At 36.3% G+C, this 23,594-nt stretch overlaps 1 protein-coding gene across 2 annotated transcripts in view; it reads left to right on the top strand.

The window, feature by feature from the left end:
- DPP10 (dipeptidyl peptidase like 10) overlaps positions 1 to 23,594 on the top strand; it is a 478,664-nt gene that overhangs the window by 122,609 nt on the left and 332,461 nt on the right. For both annotated transcript variants that reach the window (XM_006101524.1, XM_023765017.1), the window contains one exon: positions 6,263 to 6,357. In XM_006101524.1, the coding sequence (XP_006101586.1) occupies positions 6,263 to 6,357 (95 nt within the window). The remainder of the gene's footprint in view (positions 1 to 6,262; positions 6,358 to 23,594) is intronic.

Genomic DNA, 23,594 nt, shown 5'->3' with positions numbered 1-23,594 from the left:
CAAAAGAGCTAAATGAAGGTAATTATTGTTATTATTATTGTGAAGAAATATGTACCAGTACATGATAAAAATTACAATTAGTTGACAAAGGGTAATGGAAATAAAAATATTTAAATGCTTGGAGCATATTGATTTGGTTACACAACAGCTTTTTGTTTAGCTAAGGAGAAAGATCACATCTTTCTAGAAGTCTGGGGAGAAAGAAGAGTGTGTATGGAGCAAGATTTGGAGGTAGATGAAAACAACAATAAAGCCATTTGTGATGGCCTCAATTTTATGAGGTAAATGTATGGAGCTTGTTTCTCTTTAAAAGGTGAGGCAGCTTTCCCATAGTTGTGAGCCGTGTTTTAAGAGAGACGATTGAAGGGCCAGCTATATTTCAATTATGATTAGCTCAAAATTATAAATTTTGATATTTTAAATTAATTATAAAATATTAACTTGTTATTTAACACATCCTTTCTATATTTATTACAGCATTTACTGTGATAAATATTTCATTATTTTGTTTTACTCTTTTAAAAAAAATACTCAATGCCCAGCAGGCATGGCTCAGTGATTGAGTGTGGACCTTATGAACCAGGAGGTCATGGTTTCATTCCCAGTCAGGTCACATGCCCGATTGCAGGCTCAATCCACAGTGTGGGGTGTGCAGGAGAAAGCCGATCAATGCTTCTCTCTCATCATTGATGTTTCTGTCTGTCTTCCTTCCTTCCTCTCTGAAATCTACAAAAATATATTTAAAAAAATAAAAATAAGCCTTAACCGGTTTGGCTCAGTGGACAGAGCGTCGGCCTGCGGACTGAAGGGTCCCAAGTTCAATTCCGGTCAAGGGCATGTACCTTGGTTGCGGGCACATCCCCAGTAGGGAATGTGCAGGAGGCAGCTGATCGATGTTTCTCTCTCATTGATGTTTCTAACTCTCTATCCCTCTCCCTTCCTCTCTGTGAAAAATCAATAAAATATATTTTTAAAAAAATAATAAATAAATAAAAATAAAAAAATACTCAGCTTTTGGTCTGAGTATAAATTTAAAAAATGATGTTATAGAATTTTTACTTTAGATATAACAAAAATAGGTTTTTTAAAAAGATGAAGATCATATATGGATTAAAATTTCTCAAATAATTAATTTTTTTCCATTTTTTGAAAACGCTGTGTAGATAGATGATTGATGATAGATAAACAGATAGATGACAAGTTTAATTTTGAAACATTAAAAGCAAATTATGTCAGCTCTATCCAGTGTGGCTCAGTTGGTTGAGCATCATCCCAGGCATTAAGAAGTCCCAGGTTTGATCCCAGGTCAGGGTGCAAGACTGGGTAGGGGACTACATAGCAGGTAGGGAGCATGCAGGAGTCAGGCGATTGATGTTTCTCTCTCATCTCTGTTTCTGTCTCCCTCTCCCTTTCTCTCTCTCTAAAATCAATAAAAATATATTTTTTAAAAAGCATATTGTATCAAAATTAAATACATACTTACATTATCAAATGCATCTAATCTAATAAAAGGGAAACATACAAATTGACCGCACCTCCACTATGCCCAAGCCATGCCCACCAGCTAATCAGAGCGACTATATGCAAATTAACCCAACCAAGATGGCTGCCGGCAGACACTGAGCTGGAGCAAGCAGGAGGCTTGGTTGCCCCAGTGATGGAGGAAGCCAAGCTTCCCATCTGCCCTGGCCGGCTGTGGCCTCGGCTCAAGGCAACAAAGTTTCAATTATGGAAGATAAATAAATCCCAGATACCTGCTTCCAGCCAGCCTCCACTGGGAGATTGGGTGGCTGGAGGCCGTGGCCAGCCAGCAAACAGCCATCAGCCACTCACCCAGGCTGGCCACACCCTCCTGGGGTGAGGGTCCCCAATGGGGGGCTTGGCCAGCCTGCAAACGGCCCTCAGCCCCTCACCCAGGCTGACCAGGCACCCCAGCGGGACCCCCCACCCTGATCCGAGACACCCTTCAGCCGGCTCCCACCCATGCACCAGGCCTCTATCCTATATAATAAAAGGGTAATATGCAAATTGACCCTAACAGCAGAACGACTGGAAATGACTGGTCACTATGACACACACTGACCACAAAGGGGCAGATGCTTAATGCTTGCTCAACCACAAGCCAGGCTGATGGCTGCCAGTACAGCGGTGGTGGTGGGAGCCTCTCCTGCCTCTTCAGCAGCGCTAAGGATGTCTGACTGAAGCTTAGGCCTGCTCCCCTCTGTCAAGTGGACATCCCCTGAAGGCTCCCGGACTGCCAGAGGGATGTCTGACTGCCAGCTTAGGCCCAATCCCCTGGGGAGTGGGCCTAAGCCAGCAGGTGGTCATCCCCCGAGGGGTCCCAGACTGCAAGAAGGCACAGGCCGGGCTGAGGGACCCCCTCAAGTGCACAAATTTTTGTGCACCAGGCTTCTAGTCAACAATAACCAAGAAGGTGACTTTTTATTGATATACGTAGGAGATAAATGTTGTCAACGGCAATTTCCCAGAAGACCTCCAAAATAACCTATGAAGAAAAGCTAAATTTATTACCCAATGCAATCAGGGAGAACAACAATTTGACTGTTTAGAATGTGCAGAAGAAGGGGGTGGCAGGATTGTGGGGAGATAATGTATATTGCTGGTTAAGACAGTTATTTCAATGAAAGTCTGGATGTAATAGTTTAGGATTGGTGAACACAGAGAGGGAAGCATCTTGAAGTGAGTATTAAGTAAACAGTTTAATTATTAAGAAATTTTCTCAGTTTTAGAAACATATGGTGCAGGTAAATTAACTTTCAGAAGAGAAAATTGAGTTCGTGTACTGTTTTACAGCTGCGTGGGCAAGAGTATTCAAGAACTAAAAGTAAAATCAGCTTTGGTTCTTCGTCCTGACAGTTAAGGTGGATGCATGGGGGGATGCAACGTGAAGTGTTTTACTGGCTGCTTTGTGTGGAAGAGGTGTAAATTAAAAGGTTGCGTTTACTTGAAAGACCTTAAACTAGGATATACCATTGTTTTCTTTTTTGTTAGACAAATAGGGAAAATGGATGGGACAGAAATGACAGCAATGTGGGGAACAGACACCAAAAATGCATCCTTGGAGCCAGGGATGGAGAGGCCAGACAGGGATTACATCTTTCATGCCTTTTCATTAAGAAAAAAAAAAAACCTGACTGGATTGAATATATATTTAGGATAATTGACTCATTGACTCTTAACTTTCATTTAGCTGAAAAGGAAGATCATTTATTTAATCAAGATACTGTATAGACATGCATAATACTGTGTTTTAAAAATATTTTAAGTACACCTACCTTATCTTCCTGTGTTAATGTACTTCACTCCTTGATCTGGTTCACTCATATTTCATTACCTAATATTAAACAAAATATGAGATGACAGTTTTGACATATGGTTCCCTAAAGGAATTGATTAAGTGCAGTAATGGGAGTTTCAAAACTGGGCGACTTCACTAGTGATTATAAATCAAATAGGAAAGTAGGATAAATATGAGACCCAGTAGACCAGATTTTAAAGACCAGAAAAAAATAAGAAGAATTAATTATGGCAGATCTTAGATACTTTTAAAATAATTTAGGCAGAAATCTGAATTAAATATTTAGCTAGAGAGTTACCCTTGAATTAAAAAAAAAATTCTCCTGCTGCTACAACATTGACAGTATTATTCCCAGGAGGGCAGAGCTAGAGGCATTTATACAACCTCAAATCCTGTAGATTTGTTCAAGTCTAAATAATTACCTAACAAACTTTACTTTAAAAAATGTGAAGGTAACATTTTTATCTTCTCAAACAAGCTTCACTCACTTCCAGTTTGGTTCTAAAGGAAATCAAAAGTAATTTTCCTTATTCTGCCTCCTATACAACCTCTCACCTGCCTGGGTTTTTCTCTTTCTATGAGAGACTCTGAAGCCACGTGTTGCTCTCTCTCTTCTATTGTAGAAGAACCGCCCTTCACACTAAAATTGCTCTCTAAGCTCCTCTTTCTCCCTAAGCCCACACACTTCATCCTTATTTAGAATTTTGCAGTGTACTTATCTCCTGGGAGAAAAATCGCCCATCAAGTGACTTTGTCCTATATTTATCTCCATGTAGAAGGGGGGAATCCTTTTCCTCTTAATTTATCGTAAAACTATTATAATGATGATTTGTTAAGGCATGCACTCTGTCTCTTCTTGCTAATCTATAATGTTAATGTTAACGAATATCAAGAAATGATATAGAATTGAGACTATCAAGCAAAATAACAGAGGGGATTGGTTGGGCTTGGACTGTTGATTCAAGCATTAATTGAGTCAGCTAACAAGGCCAAGTAACAGAGGTGACTATCGTTGCCTTTAGGCTGTGATCATAATTTTGGGATAGAAAACAAAGGAAAGATAGAAAAGAAAATAAATATGTATTATGTGTGTAAACCTGCTAGTTGGTCAACATCATAAGAAAAGGAAAACAGGTGAAGTTAATGATAAAAGTAACCCAATTTATTTATAGCTAACAACAAGGGTTCAGAAGGTGATGCAATGCCTTATTTTTATTTATGTTTGCAAGGCCTTATTTTAAAGATCACATAGAACTATCTTGCAGTCTGTGCTGTCTGCCTCCGAAAATAACTTTAAAATATTTCTGTCTGTCTTCCTTCTCTTTTAAATCACCATTTATTTTCCCCTCTCCCCCAGGCCACAGGTCCAACATGTCACTGCCCCTATGTGAATAAGGTCAAAGGAGAGTCAGATTGACCTCTCAGTCTTCTGAATGAAACACAGACAAAAAAGAAAAGCAAGTCTTATTTTCTATAATATTGATTGATTCTCATCATGTGATTTGTAGGTGTTAAGATTTATAATATTGAAACAACTGGAAAACAGGTCAGAAAATCTTGCTTTGCCAAAGTGTCAAACATTTCTTTACAATGCTCATCACCCTGCATGCAGTCCTTGCTTACCGTTACACAGATGGAGACATTTGGGATCTTAGTGGTTGTAACTTACATAACTTCATTGGTTATGAATAGTGGACTAAATCCTCTTCAATACTGCCTTTCTTCCAAGAAGGGCAGGGGGTTTGGGATATTTAATACCATAGGAAAGGTTAGTGGGTAAACTAGAAAGATAGTATTATTATTATTAAAAAGAAATTTTCAAGCTTGCTTTTGTCTATCTATCATCTATCTATCTATCTATCTATCTATCTATCTATCTATCTATCTATCTATCTTAGCTTGTGAGTATCCTTTCTGACAGTTTTCCCTCAGGTTGATATTTTTAGTCTGAGGTACTCCTATGATAATTTAATTTCCTGATGAATGTGGCTCCAAAATATATAAAATCAGCAGCTGTTCAGAAGCAATTTTATTATTTTAAATAAAGACACCCTTCCTCTAAGATTGACAAAGTAGAATTAGTGGTATGCTAACAGTTTCACAAATATTTATTTGTGTTTTATAATCCTGATGTTTAGTGAATTTTATTAGTGTAGTCTTCAACTGGCCTCTAAAATAAGGGCAGTTTCATTGTACTGACACACTGGGTAAACCTCTAAGTACAGAAACCTTTTTTACGACTTTTAAATGGGGGAAACACTGGTCAGAATTTAGTACATGAATAAAATACATATATTGAAAATCTTCCCATACATCATACACATTTGAAGGTAATTAGTAAAGCTTAAAATATCTTCATTTTAGAATGTTATGCACAAAAGGGGCCTTATCATCAAAGATTTTGATCTGTGATCACATGAACCAGATAAAATACCAGAGACAAAATTTCAATCCAAAGGAAAAAGATTGGAGTAGGAATTGGACGGTGGTAAGACTGGATACATGAAAAAGCCTGCATGAGGTTGGTTCAATATGAGTAGCCCTAGAATTGTGTAGTTATGATGAACTGGCAGCCCTTCCTGCAAGTTTAACTAGATCATTAATCAGTAACAGCCTACATAGAAAACTGGAGGCACTTCTCATTGTTCTTTCTTTCTCATCTCAGAATGGGTTGCCGATTGCCCGTATTTTAATTAATTTTTATTTGTTAAATCAGGATTGTGAGTGGCCCTCTCACTAACCTTGTTCTCATTGCACAATAGGCCATATGCTAGGTGGACTTCAATGTCGCTGAAGAAGATTAATGTGAGCCAACTCTAGAAACCTGCTAAGGTTATTAAAGCCTACTGATGATGTTTGTTAATGATTCACATTTTCTCCTCCACAGTTATTATGTTACCTAGTCAATGTGATTGTCTATTGTTAATGTCTTTGTTGTTGCAGATACAGATGTGGTGTATAAAAGCGAGAATGGACATGTCATTAAACTGAATATAGAAACAAATGCCACCACATTATTATTGGAAAACACAACTTTTGTAAGTAATGAATACTTAATTACTGTATGCATTTCATTATTGTTTAGAATGTTCTCTAGGTATACATATTTTTTTCTTTTTTTAAGGTCTGTCACTTTCAAAGCACTTAGGGGAAAAGTTAGGGCTGGAATATCATTAGAATCAGTATATCGAGTGATAGAAAAATACCCATGTGACCTTCTGCTTCATTTTCTTCCCATTTATCCGTTGTAGTAAATAATATTTCCAGGAATATTACTTACAATGAATATTTCTTTTATAATTTTTATGTAAAATTAGTCATACCAATGCCAATATTTTTTTTATGTCTAGTCTAACAAGTTACCATTAGCTTTTTCCCCCTCTACTTTTCCTTCTTTTTGAATTCTTTCCAATTCTGTATTGGTTTCCCAACTCAAGCAGAAGGCAGTCTTTCTAAAAGTGGCCTTCTGTAGGAGTTGATGTGTTTTACTTTTAACATTTATTATTCTACCAATATCATTTTCCAACTCCAGGATCATTGTTTAGATTAACAGTGTTCAAATAAATGAATGTATGTATTTTACTCTTAGAAAGAAGTATAAACTTTGCCTTTCTCTTAAACTCAGTCATCTTAAGGTTAGATTTAACTATGATTACCTGTAGAGTAAGTGATAACAAATTAACTGTTGCAAATGTTCAAAATCTAGCCATCAAATACCACTTAAAAGTTATTTGCTCACTGTTTTATATAACTAAAGGTTTAATATATTGCTTATTATATAAGCTCACGATTTAGACAAAACATCATGCAAGGCCTCAGAGGACCTAACCAAATTAAAGCAATGAGTGAACCATGAGCTACTTTTTTTTTATTCCTATGTATACATTTGGAATCAACTATTAATCTTCATGTGTATTGTAGGATGGCCATATGGAAGAGATAAACTGGAACATTCTGGTGTTTTTATATATTAAGAGAAAATGGTCTTTGCAAATCATGAAGTGACTATATGGATACATATCTATAAAGTTAACTTAAACCAGCCATGGTTTAGCAATTGGGTTATTACTAACAGAGAATAATGACATTTTATTTTTAAACTAATAAGGTAATTCATAGATATTAGAGGAACACATATGTTGGATGCAATTCTTTATAGCACTTGTGGAATGCTGAGTATGTATAAGGCATTTGCTCATTTTTTAAGAATATGATTTTCCATATGGGAGATGATAAGAACCCTCATGAAAAACTTCAATAAACAGTATCAGCAGGATCCAGTATTTCTTTTTTTTTTATTTTATTTTATTGCTTAAAGTATTACAAAGAGTAGTACATATGTCTCCTTTTTTTTCCCCATTGACTTCCCCCTGGCCTTCCCCACCCCCCAGTATCTTGCATCCATTGGTTATGCTTATATGCATGCATACAAGTCCTTCGGTTGATCTCTTACTTCCCCTCCCCGCCTCCTCCAGTATTTCTTAATTACATAGACCTCAGGGATAGTAGGGAGGAGGATAAAGGGATCATTGAAAGTTGCTGAAATCAATGGAAAAAAATGCCCTCAATAGGAGATTGAACAGGAGGTAGAAAGAAGTAATTGGTAATGATGAGAGGGTATAGTAATTATTTTCTGATTAAAGTCAGTCTGAATTGATTTTCCATAAAATTAGTTTGGAGAAAAAAATTAAAAGCATTTTTAATTTTATGCCCCTTATTATAAAATATCGTCTTTGGGGGTTAGTAGAGGCTGCCAATGGCCATGCACGTGTTAGTTATAGTCACTCAGTAGGTCACCGAATGTTATGTGACTGTTCTTTTTTTTAATATATGTTTTTTATTGATTTCAGAGAGGAATAGAGAGGGAGAGATAAAAACATAAATATAGCCGAAACCGGTTTGGCTCAGTGGATAGAGCATCGGGCTGCGGACTGAAGGGTCCCGGGTTCGATTCCGGTCAAGGGCATGTACCTGGGTTGTGGGCACATCCCCAGTGGGAGATGTGCAGGAGGTTATAGTCACTCAGTAGGTCACCGAATGTTATGTGACTGTTCTTTTTTTTAATATATGTTTTTTATTTAATAAAATATATTAAAAAAAACATAAATATAAATATAAACATAAACATAAACATAAACATAAACATAAACATCAATGAGAGAGAATCATTGATCAGCTGCCTCCTGCAAGCCCAACACTGGGGATCAAACCTGAAACCTGAGCATATGCCCTGACCAAGAATAGAACTGTAACCTCCAGTTTAATAGGTTGACACTCACCCAGTGAGCCATGCTATCCAGGCGTGTCTGTTCTTTAGTGATCATTACCCTTATACAGTCTAATGAGATCTTCCTTCAGGCCTCATATTATGTATTATTTTTCATCATTTACTTCTTTCTGCCTTAGCATTCACGATACATCAGAAAAGAAACAAGAACAAGACTTTTGGTTATTTTATTATCTCAGTTTTATTATTGGGACTTCACACCACCCCTACTTCATATCATTGTACTTTTCTTCATGTGCTGATTTAGGCCATTTTATCTTTGTTCCTGTATGTTAATTCTTTTTAAATCCTTTTAAGGTATTATTTTTTTTTACTCTCCTCTATGCAGTTTATGACTCTTAATTACCACAAAGTCATATTTAGCAAATAGTCTTATTCACTGATCTTCTAGGATTCATAGATTCCCTAGAAACATTGATCTCACTGCACAGATAACTAAGCAATTTTTAAGTCCTAGAGGTGTCAGAATTCAATGGAAGGGTAGGCAGATAAGTGTGGCCTACTAGTGTCCTGGTGCACGGATTCATGCACATTGAAAGGAAATTAATTAGAAGAAACATTTTAATATTGCTATTCACCCTTTCTCTGTAATAGAAGTGTCAACCAAATTCATGATCAGGATTCTACTGAGTCTCCTATCTACCTATTCCAGGACTTCTGTGAGGATCAAATGAGATGAGGCATGTGAAAACATTTCATAAACATTTGGTTAAACTGTAAAATGTTTGCACCTGAGCAAGTCAGGCTCCTGGGCTGAAGAAACTCCAAGGAGGCTGGTCACTAGGGAGAGGAAGCCGGGCGTTGCTATATGACACTATTCCCAGTGCCCACAGCGACCGTTTCCAGGCTGGGCTGGCCTGGGCTGTGGGCCATATTTTGCGCCATGGGGTCTTGGCAGTGTTGGCTGCGATTTGGTGGGGTGTCACTCCAGGGTGGTGGTGGGGCCTGTGTCCCACTTGGGGGAAGCCGAGTGTTGCTTCGTTAACACCAGCTCCCTGGTGCTATTTATTTTTAAATGGCCAGTGCGCATCTTGGCAGCTCCTGCATTGAGTGTATGCCCCCTGGTGGTCAGTGCGCATCATAGTGACTGGTCAGAGGGAAGGATGAACACTTACCCTTTTATATAAATAGATATTTGCAGCCAGTTAACCCAAAACTGAAAACAAAAATACAAATTACCATGATTCCTGATGATTTCAGAGGAATTCATTTGATCATTTCCTCCCAATTCCAAGATAGCATTATTAAATACAGATGTGTTTGTAAACCTTACATTAGGCTAATGTCTGGATTTATGTTCTATCTAAGGATTTTCTTTTGGAACAAGACGTATTAGCAGAGCTTAAGAATTTTATTCAGGTTGCAGGTTATTCATTGAGCAATTATCAATATTTTAATTATAATCATATTTAATTGGATCAGATTACTCTAAAAACGCTTTATAATAGAAGTGTGCCAAGTCAACTGAAACAATAAACACATTATTCACAAAAATGTGATAACAGATTGGCCTGTTATTAAGACACATTTTGCTAAGATGTGATTGCCAATTTATTTTAAAAATTAAGATAACACCACATTGTCAGTTCCCTGCTTAAACATATTTTAAATTCAAATAGTAGGTACTTTTAACTATGTAGTCATGGTTAGCAGACTACAACAATAATGGCCATGGTTGGCAAAAATAAAACAAAAGTAAATCATTTTCCTGAAATAATTGTCTTAAGGCATTCTTTGAGATTGACCATAGGTGGGATTTCTAATAAAGGAGGAAATTAAAGGGTACATAACTTTTTGAAGGGGGACTATATTTAAAAAGCGACATAGCCCCCAAATTGCTCTTAATCTTTTCTAAGTGTTTGGAAATGTTATCTCTTACAGCCAGAACTATTTCAAACAAAAGCTCACTCATAATGACATAATGAGGAACATGTTTCACAAGTATTAGCTGGCCTCTTTCTGCTGTCAATAAATTGAATATCACTTGTTGCCTAGACAGAAAAGGCCAGGAGCCATAAATACTTCTATCAAATCACTTTTTGAAATTAAAATGGAATTGGAAACATGGGTCCAAGCCATGTGCTTAAACATTGTAAAGGTTACAAAAATTATATTTCATGCACTAATAAGAGATAACTAGCGGAGAATTTTATATCTCTTTGATTCTGAAAATCAGTAATCTTTTTGCTATATAAATAACCTAAAATCGAGGGAGGAAATTTATATATGGTAACCAAAGAATTCCAAGGAAAATTTTAGTCATAAAGTTTTTTGTCCAACTATCTATTTATAATTCATTACATGATAATAGGTTTGACTAGAACCAGCAGGTATTCATTGCCTTACCATACATATAGATAGCATTAATTGGCTTGTATGCCATTGTAGTATTTTAATTTATTTATTTTTGTTCTGCCATTGGCATATGGGGGTTGGAGGACAGATCCAACTCTATGTGCAATCATGAAATTAAGAAACTTATATTCTGATTCATGTTTGAGGAAATAAGTGCCCTATAAAAAAATTACAGCAGCACAAGAAAATAATTGCTGGATGAAAGCAACTAAAATTTCACCTTTTAAATTTTGAAATAAAAAAAGCTTATCACAAACTTCTGGCTGGCCAAGTGGCCTCACATGCTGGCTAGAGTAATGAAAAAAAATTGTGTTTTGTAAAAGACCTGGACTCAGTGGTATATGTCAGTAACCCAGGAGTGATTGCCCTCAGTAGTGAAACGGATATTAACTAACCAGTGAAGTCACAGGAACTGTACACTTACGCATGCTGCTGTGTACATGACAGTATAGTTTCTTTCTCCAGACCACTGTTCTCAGTGTGGATACTCTTGTCCCTAGGAGACATTTGGCAACTTAGAGACATTCTTGATTGTTATTCTTGATTGTTATGGGTGGAAAGAAGAGATGAGGGAGATCAGGGATTCCATGAAGCATTCTACAACACTCAAGACAGCTCCTCACAGCAAAGAATTATCCAGCTGAAAATGTCAGTAGTGCCAAGTTTGAGAAATCCTGTTCTAGACTGAGATACAAGAGAAACCATTCGATGGTTAGAAGGTAGTTTTTTCAAGGTGGGATGAAAGCAATGGCTCTGCAATGAGGAATTGATAGGGAGGATCTTAAAGTGTTATGTACAGCTCCTTAAGACAGTTATTTATTTGTTTGTTTGTTTTATGGACAACTGCGAAGAAGACAAGCATGTATGAGTAGAATCATTTGGTCTTGAATTCCATCCCTTTGGATAGTGCAGGGTACAGGCCAAAAGTGTGACCCCCATTTTCTTACAATTTTGGGGGGATACTTCTTACTGAGATTTTTTTTTTGTTCAGATAAGTTAGTATCACTTTTATGACTACTGCCAACTTTTCTGACCAGGAAGCAAGTTTTCATCTGTAACTTAGAGGATAAAAACTAAAGGCCATTAGGGACGCCAGCCATTAGATTAGATATATCTCTGCCCTTCCCAATAGCAGTCACCACTCCTTGTTGTTAGATTCACTTATATTTATTTTATTTTTTATTATTCATCTTGAAACTATCAAGAAAATTTTAGTTACATTATTCATTTTGAAAATTATTTTATTTATTTACTTATATAATTTCCAATGTTTAGTCATCAAAGAAGGATCTAACTTTATTTATACCATTTATGTACATTCAGGTAAATAGAAATTAAGTAACATGCATTTTAGCAAAAATTGGAATATTTCTTTTATATTTATTTATTTAGGAAGAAAAACATTGGATTTACCATGAATATTTAGCTTGTTTACATTTTTCTATAAGTAGATGGATATGAAAATTAATTCCAGCATAACTTTTAAAGCAATGATCATCAAAACAGGAAAATTGGGGTGAAAAGTTCTGATTCTCACCTTAGAAGTCAACTTAGGTAAAAATTTAATTTGAATTGCGAGAAGAGATACTCCTGTCTCCATAGCTTTGAATGTGTGGCATAATTACTCTATAATTCCATACAATTATTCATGCATTTCCCCTTAAATTAGAAAGGTTTTCAAAGAGACCACTCTGTATTATGTTTTACCCTAAATTACAACTGTGAATAATCTAGGAAAAGAGATGCTATTAACGAATTCATTCACTGGGAAAAAGTACTTAGATGGTATAATAATTTTTTCCTCAACAGTATATATTGTTGCTACTAAAACCACATCATCAGCTATATAAATCATTATGCAGATTCTTGAATAAGTTATCCTTGAGAGAAACCAAAATTACCTAAGTAATATATCTAAAGGTCTCCTTTGAATAGGAATAAAACACTGATATAAATATTTCTTATTATTAGACATAATATTCTTCACTATTTCAAAAGAGCTTGTTTCAATCTGTTCTGATTTATCCTCTTAAATATGGGTAATAAAATTATTACAATTCCAGTATTTCTTTCTTTAAAGATTCTTATGTAGTCTCCTTAGAGGTGTAAATTGCTTCAGTCTGTATCAGATAGGATGATGGAAGCTAAGAGGCAGCCAGATATGCATTTAAGTACAATTGTTTTGGAATTCAGCATCTTGAGAAGTCAGTGCTTTGGGTTCTATCCAGGACCAGTAGGTTCATTATTGACTAATTTAAGATAAGTTATATTTCCTTGAGCATTTGATGAATATTTCTGCCCTTTTTTTCTGAAAAAAAAATACATTTTCTTTTGGCTGTCTCCTAGTCATGGAAAGGCAGTTAGAAATTTAAAGATAAAAACAAAAAAACACCAATTATTCTATTAATTTATGGTGACATTTAAGCAAAAAAAAAAGACATTTACAAGAGCACTTTGAAGGTTTTGAAGTTGATGACAGAGATGTGTTCTTGCCTCTCCCTTTTTTGGAGTTTAGAATACCTTGGTCTATGCAGCTTTATTCATGGGCAGCCATGCATCAGCAGAACTTCTGTGAACTGTCTATACTATACAAAATAGATATTTTTTCCAAGTTACAATAGAAATAGTTTAGTATTTTGGTTTGCTCATGGAACATGAATGAGCATTCAAGGAAGTTTAATTTTCAGCAAATCTTTAATGGAAATGACAGCACATTATAGAGCTGAAAATCTCTCCATGTCTCCCATTTCAGTTTAAACAAAAAGAAACTGAGACCCAGAGAAATGAAGTGGTTTAATGCATCTAGGGTAATCTTGAGACTAGAGTATAAATTTCTTGACTACTAGCCTAGCATTGCTTCTCATATACCAAGCTGAGTATTCCATTCAAACTCCCCTATAAAGAAATATAAAATAAACTAAAATTATTTAGTTTTTTTATATAAAGATTTGTATATTTCTTACTTAAACATTTTACAAACTTTACTTGAATTAAACATATATACATGTATGCGTGTTTATACGTGTGTATACATATGTTTAGTATGTATGTATGTATATATAAATATTTTCAGTTCTTGTGGGAATTCTGCCTGTGTGAACAAAGAAAAACAACCCAGGCTGCATTACACACACACACACACACACACACACACACACACACGCACACATACACGCACACACACACACTTATATCACTGTTATACATCATTCTGCTTTTCTTTCCTTCTTTCCCATGATAGATTTGTGTGAATTAATCTTCTTTACACTTCATATTCTTCCTTCTTTAAAATCTTGCATTGCTTTTTCTCCCTTGCCATTTTCATAATTTCTTCTACATTATTATTAACATGACCCATATGTCTTGTTAATTTGTTTGTTAATTTGTTTGCCAATAGTGTCAGACCCTGCTATGTGTCAGATAACATTCCAGGTTCTGGGGATACATGGTGAACAAGGCAGGCTTGATAAGCCAAATATAACCAATATCAAGCAAAACTACAAAAAAAATGAAGCTGCAAAAATAAAAATAAAAAATAACAAGGTGAGGACTAGCGAATGATTAGGTGCTTAGGAAAGGCCCACTGTGGAGGCAACATTTCAAGGTCAGTTTGGAGAGTTTTATAAGCTGAAAGAAAAATAATTACAAAGAACTTTGGGTGGGAACTGCATCGATCTATTCCAGCAGAAAATATATAAGTAATAGAAGATGTGGAAAATGATAGAAGATGAGCCCAGTGGGATAAGTAGGAGGAATATTATGTTGGGTTTTATAAAGTATAGGTTTTATTTTCTGAGCAATAAGCACAATTTGAAGAAAGTCACGATATCTAAGTCATATTTTAGAAGAATGCTGTCTACAAAATGAGGAATATGTTCAAGGAAAATTAAAGTAGAAACACCAAAACCACTTTGAAGGCCAGAGCAGTGTTACAGATAAGAGAAGATTCTGGTTTCCACTTCCCACTTGAATGGTACTAATGGAGAAACTGAAAAGTAGGTGTATTGAGGATTTGCTTGAGGATAATGTGCTTAGGTCTTTGTTGATGAATGCTTCATGTTGGCCAGGAACAGAAGAATAAACATTGTCTATTAGATTTTTAAATGGCATTAAGTTGGCAGTTCTGTTTTAATATTTCCAACTAATCTTGATAATAGAATATATTTAGTATTTAGTTGCTCTATGTATATGTCTACATATGTTTTCTGTATGTAACAGTACAATAAAGGAACTTTTCGTGGCCTGGTTGAAAAAGACTTGAAATGAAATGACGAAATTAACATAGGTTATAGAAATACAACCCATCATCCTCGAGGCTTAAAAATGTACTACTTTATGATTATTTGATTGAATCATTCAATACTTTTACTATGCGCTTATTTTATCCTACACACTGTCACAGCTGCTGACGATATGATCATGAGAAAATAGAAGAGTCTTGGCCCTAATGATCTCATGGTACTGTAAGCAAGGAGTGCACTAATTAAATAACAGATACATGAACATCTATGAGCTGTGATATGGAATGAAAGTGATATGTCAGAATAAAAGTCTGAAAGTAAAATATTGTATTCCTATTAGAATTTCTAATATATTGACCTGATCTACTTTGAAGAAGTCATAAGATGCTCCCTAATGAAGCAAAGATGAGTGAAGAGAAGTTAACTAGGTGAAAATAGAGGTTGCGGGTAGCAGGAATAAAATGAGACATGGGACATTAGAAGCCCTGAGAGCATGCCAGCATGGCTGAAACAGCTCAAGGAGACAGAAGCCAGATGAGCCTGGAAAATAGGTGGGGGCCAGATCATTTAGGTCATGGCTGATGGATTTTTAAAGATGAGCAGATTTGCCTTTTGAAACAAAGATCTCTCTGTTGGAGTTGGAAAATAAATTAAAAGATGTGACTCAGGAGAGGACGAAAACAGGCACTATTGAAGTGACCTATGTTTGAGATCATAAGTAGTAGTTGGACTTAGGCAGTGGCAGTGGGGATTGAGAGAAGTGAAAATATTTGAAAGATAATAAGAAGTGAAATAAAGAGAAAATAATGAAATAAGTATGGTGGTGGGGTGGTAAAGGTAACAAAGGGGAAGTATCAAGGTCATAATTCCTAGGATTTTATATTTGGGACTTAATGAATGAATAGGGGAGTTAACCATTTAGATGTACAATGCTGAGTGAGATTTAAGTTTGAGGGTATGGTTGGATGAAAATACTTATTAAGCAATATTTAGGAAATAAGTGGGATATCTATAAAACATTATTAAGGATATACTGTTCCTTTCTTGAAAGGTTAAAATTAAAACTTTAATTTCAAAAAAGTCAATAAATTGTTGACATAATTAATGAAGTTTTTATTGGTTAAGAAATCCAGAAATATGTAAGCTTATTCAAAGGTATTTTTTACTATATTTTGATTAAGTAGTTATGATGCATTATTTACATCTTTAATTAAAATTCTTACCAGTTTATGAATCTCTTAGGAGAAGAGGCTAACCAAACTTTGGTCAAATTTGTGTCTTCACTAATTAGAGGAATGGTGGCATAGTACAAGTTAGACACCTAGTGCACATTTTAGAAATTAATCATATTTATTTTCTTTTTCACACACCATTATTTATTTAAATACTTGATTCAGCCTTAGCTGGTTTGGCTCAGTGGATAGAGTGTCGGCTTGCAGTCTGAAGGGTCCTGGGTTTGATTCCAGTAGAGGGCACGTACATGGGTTGCAGGCTCCTCCCCGGCCTGGTCCCTGGTGCAGACCCATGCAGGAGGCAACCCATCCATGTGTTTCTCTCACATTGATATTTCTCTCTGTCTTTCCCTCTTTCTTCAACTCTCTCTAAAAATCAATGGAAAAATATCCTCAGGTGAGGATTAAACTAAAATAAAATAAATATTTGATTCAGAGGAGCCCATGAGAAAGTGTTGGAGAAAAAAGAAAAAGAAATACAATTTCCTCTCTTAAATTTGAATCAACTGCAAAAAAAAGTAATTTATATATCAAAATAATAATTATTTTCCCACTCACTGAAGGTGTGAGCCCATCAGATTGCAGGCAAGTAAAGAGATCCTGGGATTTGAAATGAATAATACTTATCTTTAGCAAAGCTCAAAGGACAAAAAATTACTTGATTCTTTATAACCTAGCTTTGTTACTTTTGAAACATCATTAATGTGTAAGATATTCAAATATTATAAGTGCAATAAAAAGCTTCTCTTCATCCTCAAATGTCTTCATTGCTTAGTAAATATTGAGAGAAGTGTTTCTCAAGCATTAGTTAGTAAAATCTATTCATCTGTTAATCAACTGACATTTGTATGATAAGTAAAATGACTTTTGTAATTGATATTTTTTTCTAATTTATGGCTAATGGGAAAATCAGAGCTGAATTACAGTTTACTTTTAACAATTGGGGAAGAAATTACAATGTGGAAATTACACTAACTCTTGACTGTATCACACTACTATTGACTTTTGTGGTTTTTTTTTTCTTTTCTCTCTCAAGAACTTTATTGCAATATATTTCACATACCATAATTTTCATCATTCAAAGTGGTTTTTAGTGTATTCACAGAAATGTGCAACCATCACTGCAACCTAATTTCAAAACATTTTCTAAGGCCCCCAAAGAAACCTGTATAGGAGGAGGCTGCCTCCACCTCTGCCTTCCCCTCTCTATAGCCCCAGGCAACTACTAATCTACTTTGCATCATTGTGGATTTGAATATTCTGTACCTTTCAGATCAATGAAATCTAATATATGTGTTATTTACCACTGTCTTTATTCACTTAGCATGTGTCCAAAGTTCATCTATGTTTTAAGATATATCAATACCTCCTTCTATTTTATTGCTAAATAATATTCCAGTATACTGTTATACCACATTTGTTTATCTATTCATTACTTAATGGTCATTTGGGGCAGTTTGCTTCTGAGCTATTATGAATAATGCTGCTACAAACATTTGTATGCAAGTTTTTATAGACACATGTTTTCATTCCTGTTGACATATTTCCAGTCTTGCGGGAAATTCTAGGTCATATGGTAACCGTACAGTTAGCATTTTGAACAACTGTGATATTTTCCAAAGCAATCTCAAATATTTACCTTTCTTCCAGCAGTAAAAGAAGAATCAGATTTCTTCACATCCTTGTTAATGCCTGTTCTTGTCTTTTCATTTTTGCCATCTCAGTGTATGTAAAGTGGTCTCTCATTTTGTCGTTGACTTGTATTTTCTTAATTTATTAATGATGTTGAGCATCTTTTCATGTGCTTATTGACCATGTATATTTTCGTTGAAGAAATTTATGTTAAAATCCTTTGTCCATTATTTTAATTGGGCTCTTTGTCTCTTTATTGTTGAATTTAAGTGTTCTTCATATATCCAAAATGCAAGTTCCCTGTTAAATTAATTTTGATGAAGTCAAGTTTATCTATATATTTTTTCTTATCTATTTTGTTGTTAATCTAAGAAAATGTTGCCTAGCTCAAGGTCATGAATATTTATTCATATTTTTTTCTAAGAATATTATTTGCTCTCACATTTAGTTCCATGATTCATTTTGCATTACTTTTGTATATATATATATAGAGGCTCCAGATTTATTCTTCAGAATATAGACATTTAGTTGTCCATGCAGCACAATTTGAAAAGATTACTCTTTCCCAACTGAATGGTACTGCTATCAGAGAAAATGGTTCCTGGTCTTCTCCTGTTGCGAGTGGGAGAGCGGTCCTTGCAATATCCCAAGAAAAGGAATTTTCTGAGACTTGCACAGGAGGATGTGATATGGTAGAAAGAAAGCTTTATTTCCATGGAATTACATCCCTGGTTTCCCAAAGTCCCATTTCACTTAGTCCAGTCATAAAAGAAGTGTAGTGGGTTTCAGTAGAGCTAAGTCAGAGCCAATGTCCCCATTTTCTATTCCATGTTGGAGCAGAGTCAGTACAGCATAGGCTAGTTGCAGTCCATTAGTCCATTGTGTGTGGAGGTCCCTATAGATATGGGCCATATAGGAGAATGCCAGGAAGCCATGCATGAGCCATGAGCCAAGCCTGCCAAGAGGAACCAAGAGAGTGAACTTCTTTGTTCAGGCGATTATATATCCCAAAATTTCCACACGCTTGCAGTGGCCACACCAATTTTGTCCAACCACCTCTGTCCCCAGGTGTGATTCACAGACAAGTATCTTCCCTATGTCATCCCAACATTACTGGGCATGTGTCTGTCTTCCCTTTGTTGGAACCCCGGAGAGTGTAAAGTTGTAGCTTCCCGGTGAAGTTGCCCAAATGACATGGCTATGTCTGTCCTTCCCTTTTCTCCTTTCCTATTATTAATAACTAGTTAATTATAACAGTATCATTTTTGGCAATCTTATCAAATATCAGTTGACCACAAATGTCTGAATTTATTTCTAGACTCTTTATTCTATTGATCTATATATCTATCCTTAAGTCTTAATTACTATAGCTTTGTAAAAAGACTTCATATTGAGATGCAAGTCCTTGCAATTTATTCTTCTTTTCAAAATCATTTTGAATATTCTGGGTACCTTGTATTCTAATAAGAATTTTAAAATCAACTGGTAAAGTTTTTTCAAAAAAAAAAAGTAAACTTGAATTTTGAGAGGGATTCTATTGATTCTTTAGATAAATTTGGGATATATGTTTATCTTAACAAAATGAAGTCTTTTGATCCATGGAATGAAATTTTGTTCAATTTATTTGTCTTTAATTCATTAAACCTATATTTTATAAATTTCAGTGTACATATCTTCTACTTTTTAGTTAAATTGTTTCATATGTATTTTATTATTTCGTGGCTATTCTGAATGGAATGCTATCTTCATTTCATCTTTGACTTGTTTGCTGCTAATGTATAGAAATGCAACTGATTTTTGTATAGGGATCTTTCATCTTGCCACATTACTGATCTTTTTTATTAGTTTGGGTATTTACACTGAGAATTTTTCCTCTAAGCCATAGTTTAGTGGCATTTTATAAATTTTTTACTTTGTATTTTATTTTCATCTAATTATTTTTTATTTACCTTGTTATTTTTTATCTTTTGATTATTTAAATGACTATTATTTAATATTTAAATATTTGTGAATTTCTCAAGTTTTTGTTATGACTTTTAATTTAATTCAATTGTGGTCACAGAAATTACTTTCTATTATTTCAATGATTTTACATTTATAGAGACTTATTTTATGGCCTAATATATAGTCTAGCCCAGAAAATACTCCATATGCATTTTATCAGAATGTTTTCTAATTCTATTTTTTGTCTGTTAGAACCTCTTGCCTTAAAATGTTGTTCAAGTATTTTCTTCCTTTCTTTCTTTCTTTCTTTCTTTCTTTCTTTCTTTCTTTCTTTCTTTCTTTCTTTCTTTCTTTCTTTCTTCTTTTTTTTTCTTCCTTTTTCTGCTGATCTTTATCTAGTTGTTCTATTCATTGGGGTTATGACATTTTCAATTATTGTTGAATTGTCCACTTTTCCCTTCAACTTTGTCAATTTTTGCTTCAAGTATTCTGGGGCACTGTTACTAGGTGCATATATATGTTTATAATTGGTACTTTTTTTTAAATGGAAATACTATACAAAGATATTCCCACATGTCATGTCCCCACACATCTTTCTCTTTTGCACTATTATTGTCATACAGGTTATATCTTTATATAGTACTAGAAGCCCGATGCACAGATTTGTGCACAGGGTGGGGGGGTCCCTCAGCATGGCCTGCACCCTCTTGCAATCCGGGATCCCTCAGGGATGTCCAACTGCCGGTTTAGGCCTGATCCTAGCAGCCTTGCCTGCGGTGATTGGGCCTAAACAGGCAGTCAGACATCCCCTGAGGGATGCAGGAGTGCGCCAAGTGGCAGGCAGCCAGGGAAGAACCAGAGCCAAGGCCACGTCACTCGTGCTCATCCCTACCCGTTGCACCTGCTGCTGCCACTGGATAGCGATGCTGCAGAGTCCGGAGAGGCTCCTGCTGCCACAGCTGCGCTTACCAGCCATGAGCCCGGCTTCTAGCTGAGCAGTGACCCCCTGTGGGAGTGCACTGACCACCAGGAGGCAGCTCCTGTGTTGAGTGTCTGCCCCCTGGTGGTCAGTGAGCATCATACTGACTGGTCAACCGGTCATTCTGGCCATTTGGTCGTAATGGTCACTTAGGCTTTTATAGATAGACTAGAGGCCTGGTGCACAAAAATTTGTGCACTCGGGGGTGAGAGGGGGTCCCTCAGCCCATCCTGTGCCTTCTCGCAGTCTGGGACCCCTCAGGAGATAATGACCTGCTGGCTTAGGCCTGCTCCTGGGTGGCAGAGGGCAGGCCCAATCCCTAGGTGCAGCCCCTGGTCGGGCTCACACACAGAGCAGGGCCGATCAGGGGGTTGGGGCGCCGCCACTGTCACACTCAGGGCAGGGCCGATGGGGAGGTTATGGCTCTACCCCATCACACACAGAGCAGGGCCAGTGGGGCGGGGGGTTGGGGTGCCACCCTCTATCACCCACAGAGCAGGGCCGATCCAGGGGTTGTGGCGCTGCACCCTGTCACACACAGAGCCGCAGGGCGATCAGGGGGTTTGGTCGCTGCCCCTGTCACGCTGATCCCAGTGCCGGGAGGCCTCACTGCTCTGCTAATCCCGGTCCCAGGAGGCGTCGCGGCTCGGCTGATCCCGGTGCCGGGAGGCATATTACCCTTGTACTATATAGAATAGAGGCCTGGTGCACGGGTGGGGCCGGCTGGTTTGCCCTGAAGGGTGTCCTGGATCAGGGTGGGGGTCCCCACTGGGGTGCCTGGCCAGTCTGGGTGAGGGGCTGAGGGCCGTTTTCAGGCTGGCGGGTGACTGAAGCTCCCAACTGCTCCTTTTTTTTTTTTATTCTGGGCCAGCTTTAGCTCTGAGGCCTAGGCTGCTGAAAGCAGGTTTCTGGCCTTTGTTTACCTTCTGTATTTGATACAATGTTGCGGTCCGGCTGGCTGAAGCTCGGCTGACTAAAGCAGGTTTCTGGGGTTTTTTTAGCTTCTATATTTGCAACATAGTTGCTTAGAGTTGCAGCTGAGAGGCCGGCAAGTCAGGCGGGGGACATTGGAGTCCGCCATCACTGGAGCAAGCAGGCCTCCTGTTGGCTTCAGTGCATGGCTGCCAGCCGCCATCTTGGCTGGCAGTTAATTTGCATATCGCCCTGATTAGCCAATGGGAAGGGTAGCGGATGTACAGCTAATTACCATGTTTTTCTTTTATTAGATAGGATAGATAGATAGATAGATAGATAATCCTATCTCCATACTTTTGTAATTGTTTTTTATGAGCTGTCTTCTAAAAGGGATAGATGTTACAAAGTGCTTTTTATAATATCTATGTAGTTATATTTACAGGGCCACTATATTTCTACAAGTGGCTTCAGGTTAAAGTCTAGTATCCTTGCATTTCAGCCTGAATGATTTCTTTAGTGTTTCTTGCAGGACAGGTCTCGTAGCAACAAATGCTCTCTGTTTTTGTTTATCCAGAAGGACTTAATTGCTTCATGATATTTGAAGGAGAGTTTAGCTCAATATGAAATTCTTTGTTGGCAGTTTTTTCTTTCAGTATTTTGAATATGTCATTTTCTCTCTGACATCTATGGTTTCTTAAGAGAAGTTAGCTGTTTATCTTACTGAGGATCCCTTGTATGTGATGTCATTTTTCTCTTGTCATTTTCAAGGTTTCCTCTTTGTCTTTGTTGTTAATTTGACTATGATGAGTTTCAGGAAAATCTTTTTGAATGTATTCTGCTTAGAATTTGTTGATCTTCTGGATATGTACATTAACATTTTTTAACAAATTGAAAAAAATTGAGTCATTATTTTTTGAAAAATGTTACTTTTTCTCTTACTATTCACTGTCTTTATATGTTTATATACATAGCATATGCTACATTCAGTTTTACTAAAATTTAAAGGTGTATAAGTGATTTTCCAATTAATATCAGTAAGTATAATAGTTTATTTTTAGTTTAATTGAATAATTTTCTTTCTTTCTCTTTTTTTCTTTTTTAGGTAATATGTAACTTGTTTTAACTAAATAATTGCAAGTATACAACCATTAGTACAGATAATTAGTGATTAAGGTAATTACATGAATTATGAGAAACTGTTATAAAAATCCTAACCTTCTATCAGCTCTATCATCTGCCATTATGAGCCATTTCATACTACTTTAGACTCCTGGACTACCTAAAATAGGATCTCTTTTATTTATTCTACTTTTTAAAATGTCATTCAGAATGCATATATTCTGAATCCATTTTTATTAGGGTATTGATGATGATTGTGAATGAACTTACTTAAACAGCATTAAAAGAAAACCTAGAAAAAATATGCCTGTTGTATATTATTGTTTTAAAAAATATTAAGGCCCTGACCGGTTTGGCTCAGTGGATAGAGCGTCAGCCTGAGGACTGAAGGGTCCCAGGTTCGATTCAGGTCAGGGGCATGTACTTTGGTTGCGGGCACATCCCCAGAGGAGGTTGTGCAGGAGGCAGCTGATCGATGTTTCTCTCTCATTGATGTTTCTAGCTCTCTATCCCTCTCCCTTCCTCTCTGTAAAAAATCAATAAAATATATTAAAAAAATAAAAAAATATTA

The sequence above is a fragment of the Myotis lucifugus genome, unplaced genomic scaffold, assembly GCF_000147115.1.
Source record: "Myotis lucifugus unplaced genomic scaffold, Myoluc2.0 scaffold_370, whole genome shotgun sequence".
In the NCBI taxonomy this organism is placed as follows: domain Eukaryota; kingdom Metazoa; phylum Chordata; class Mammalia; order Chiroptera; family Vespertilionidae; genus Myotis; species Myotis lucifugus.
This window is presented reverse-complemented; position numbering and strand designations above follow the sequence as displayed.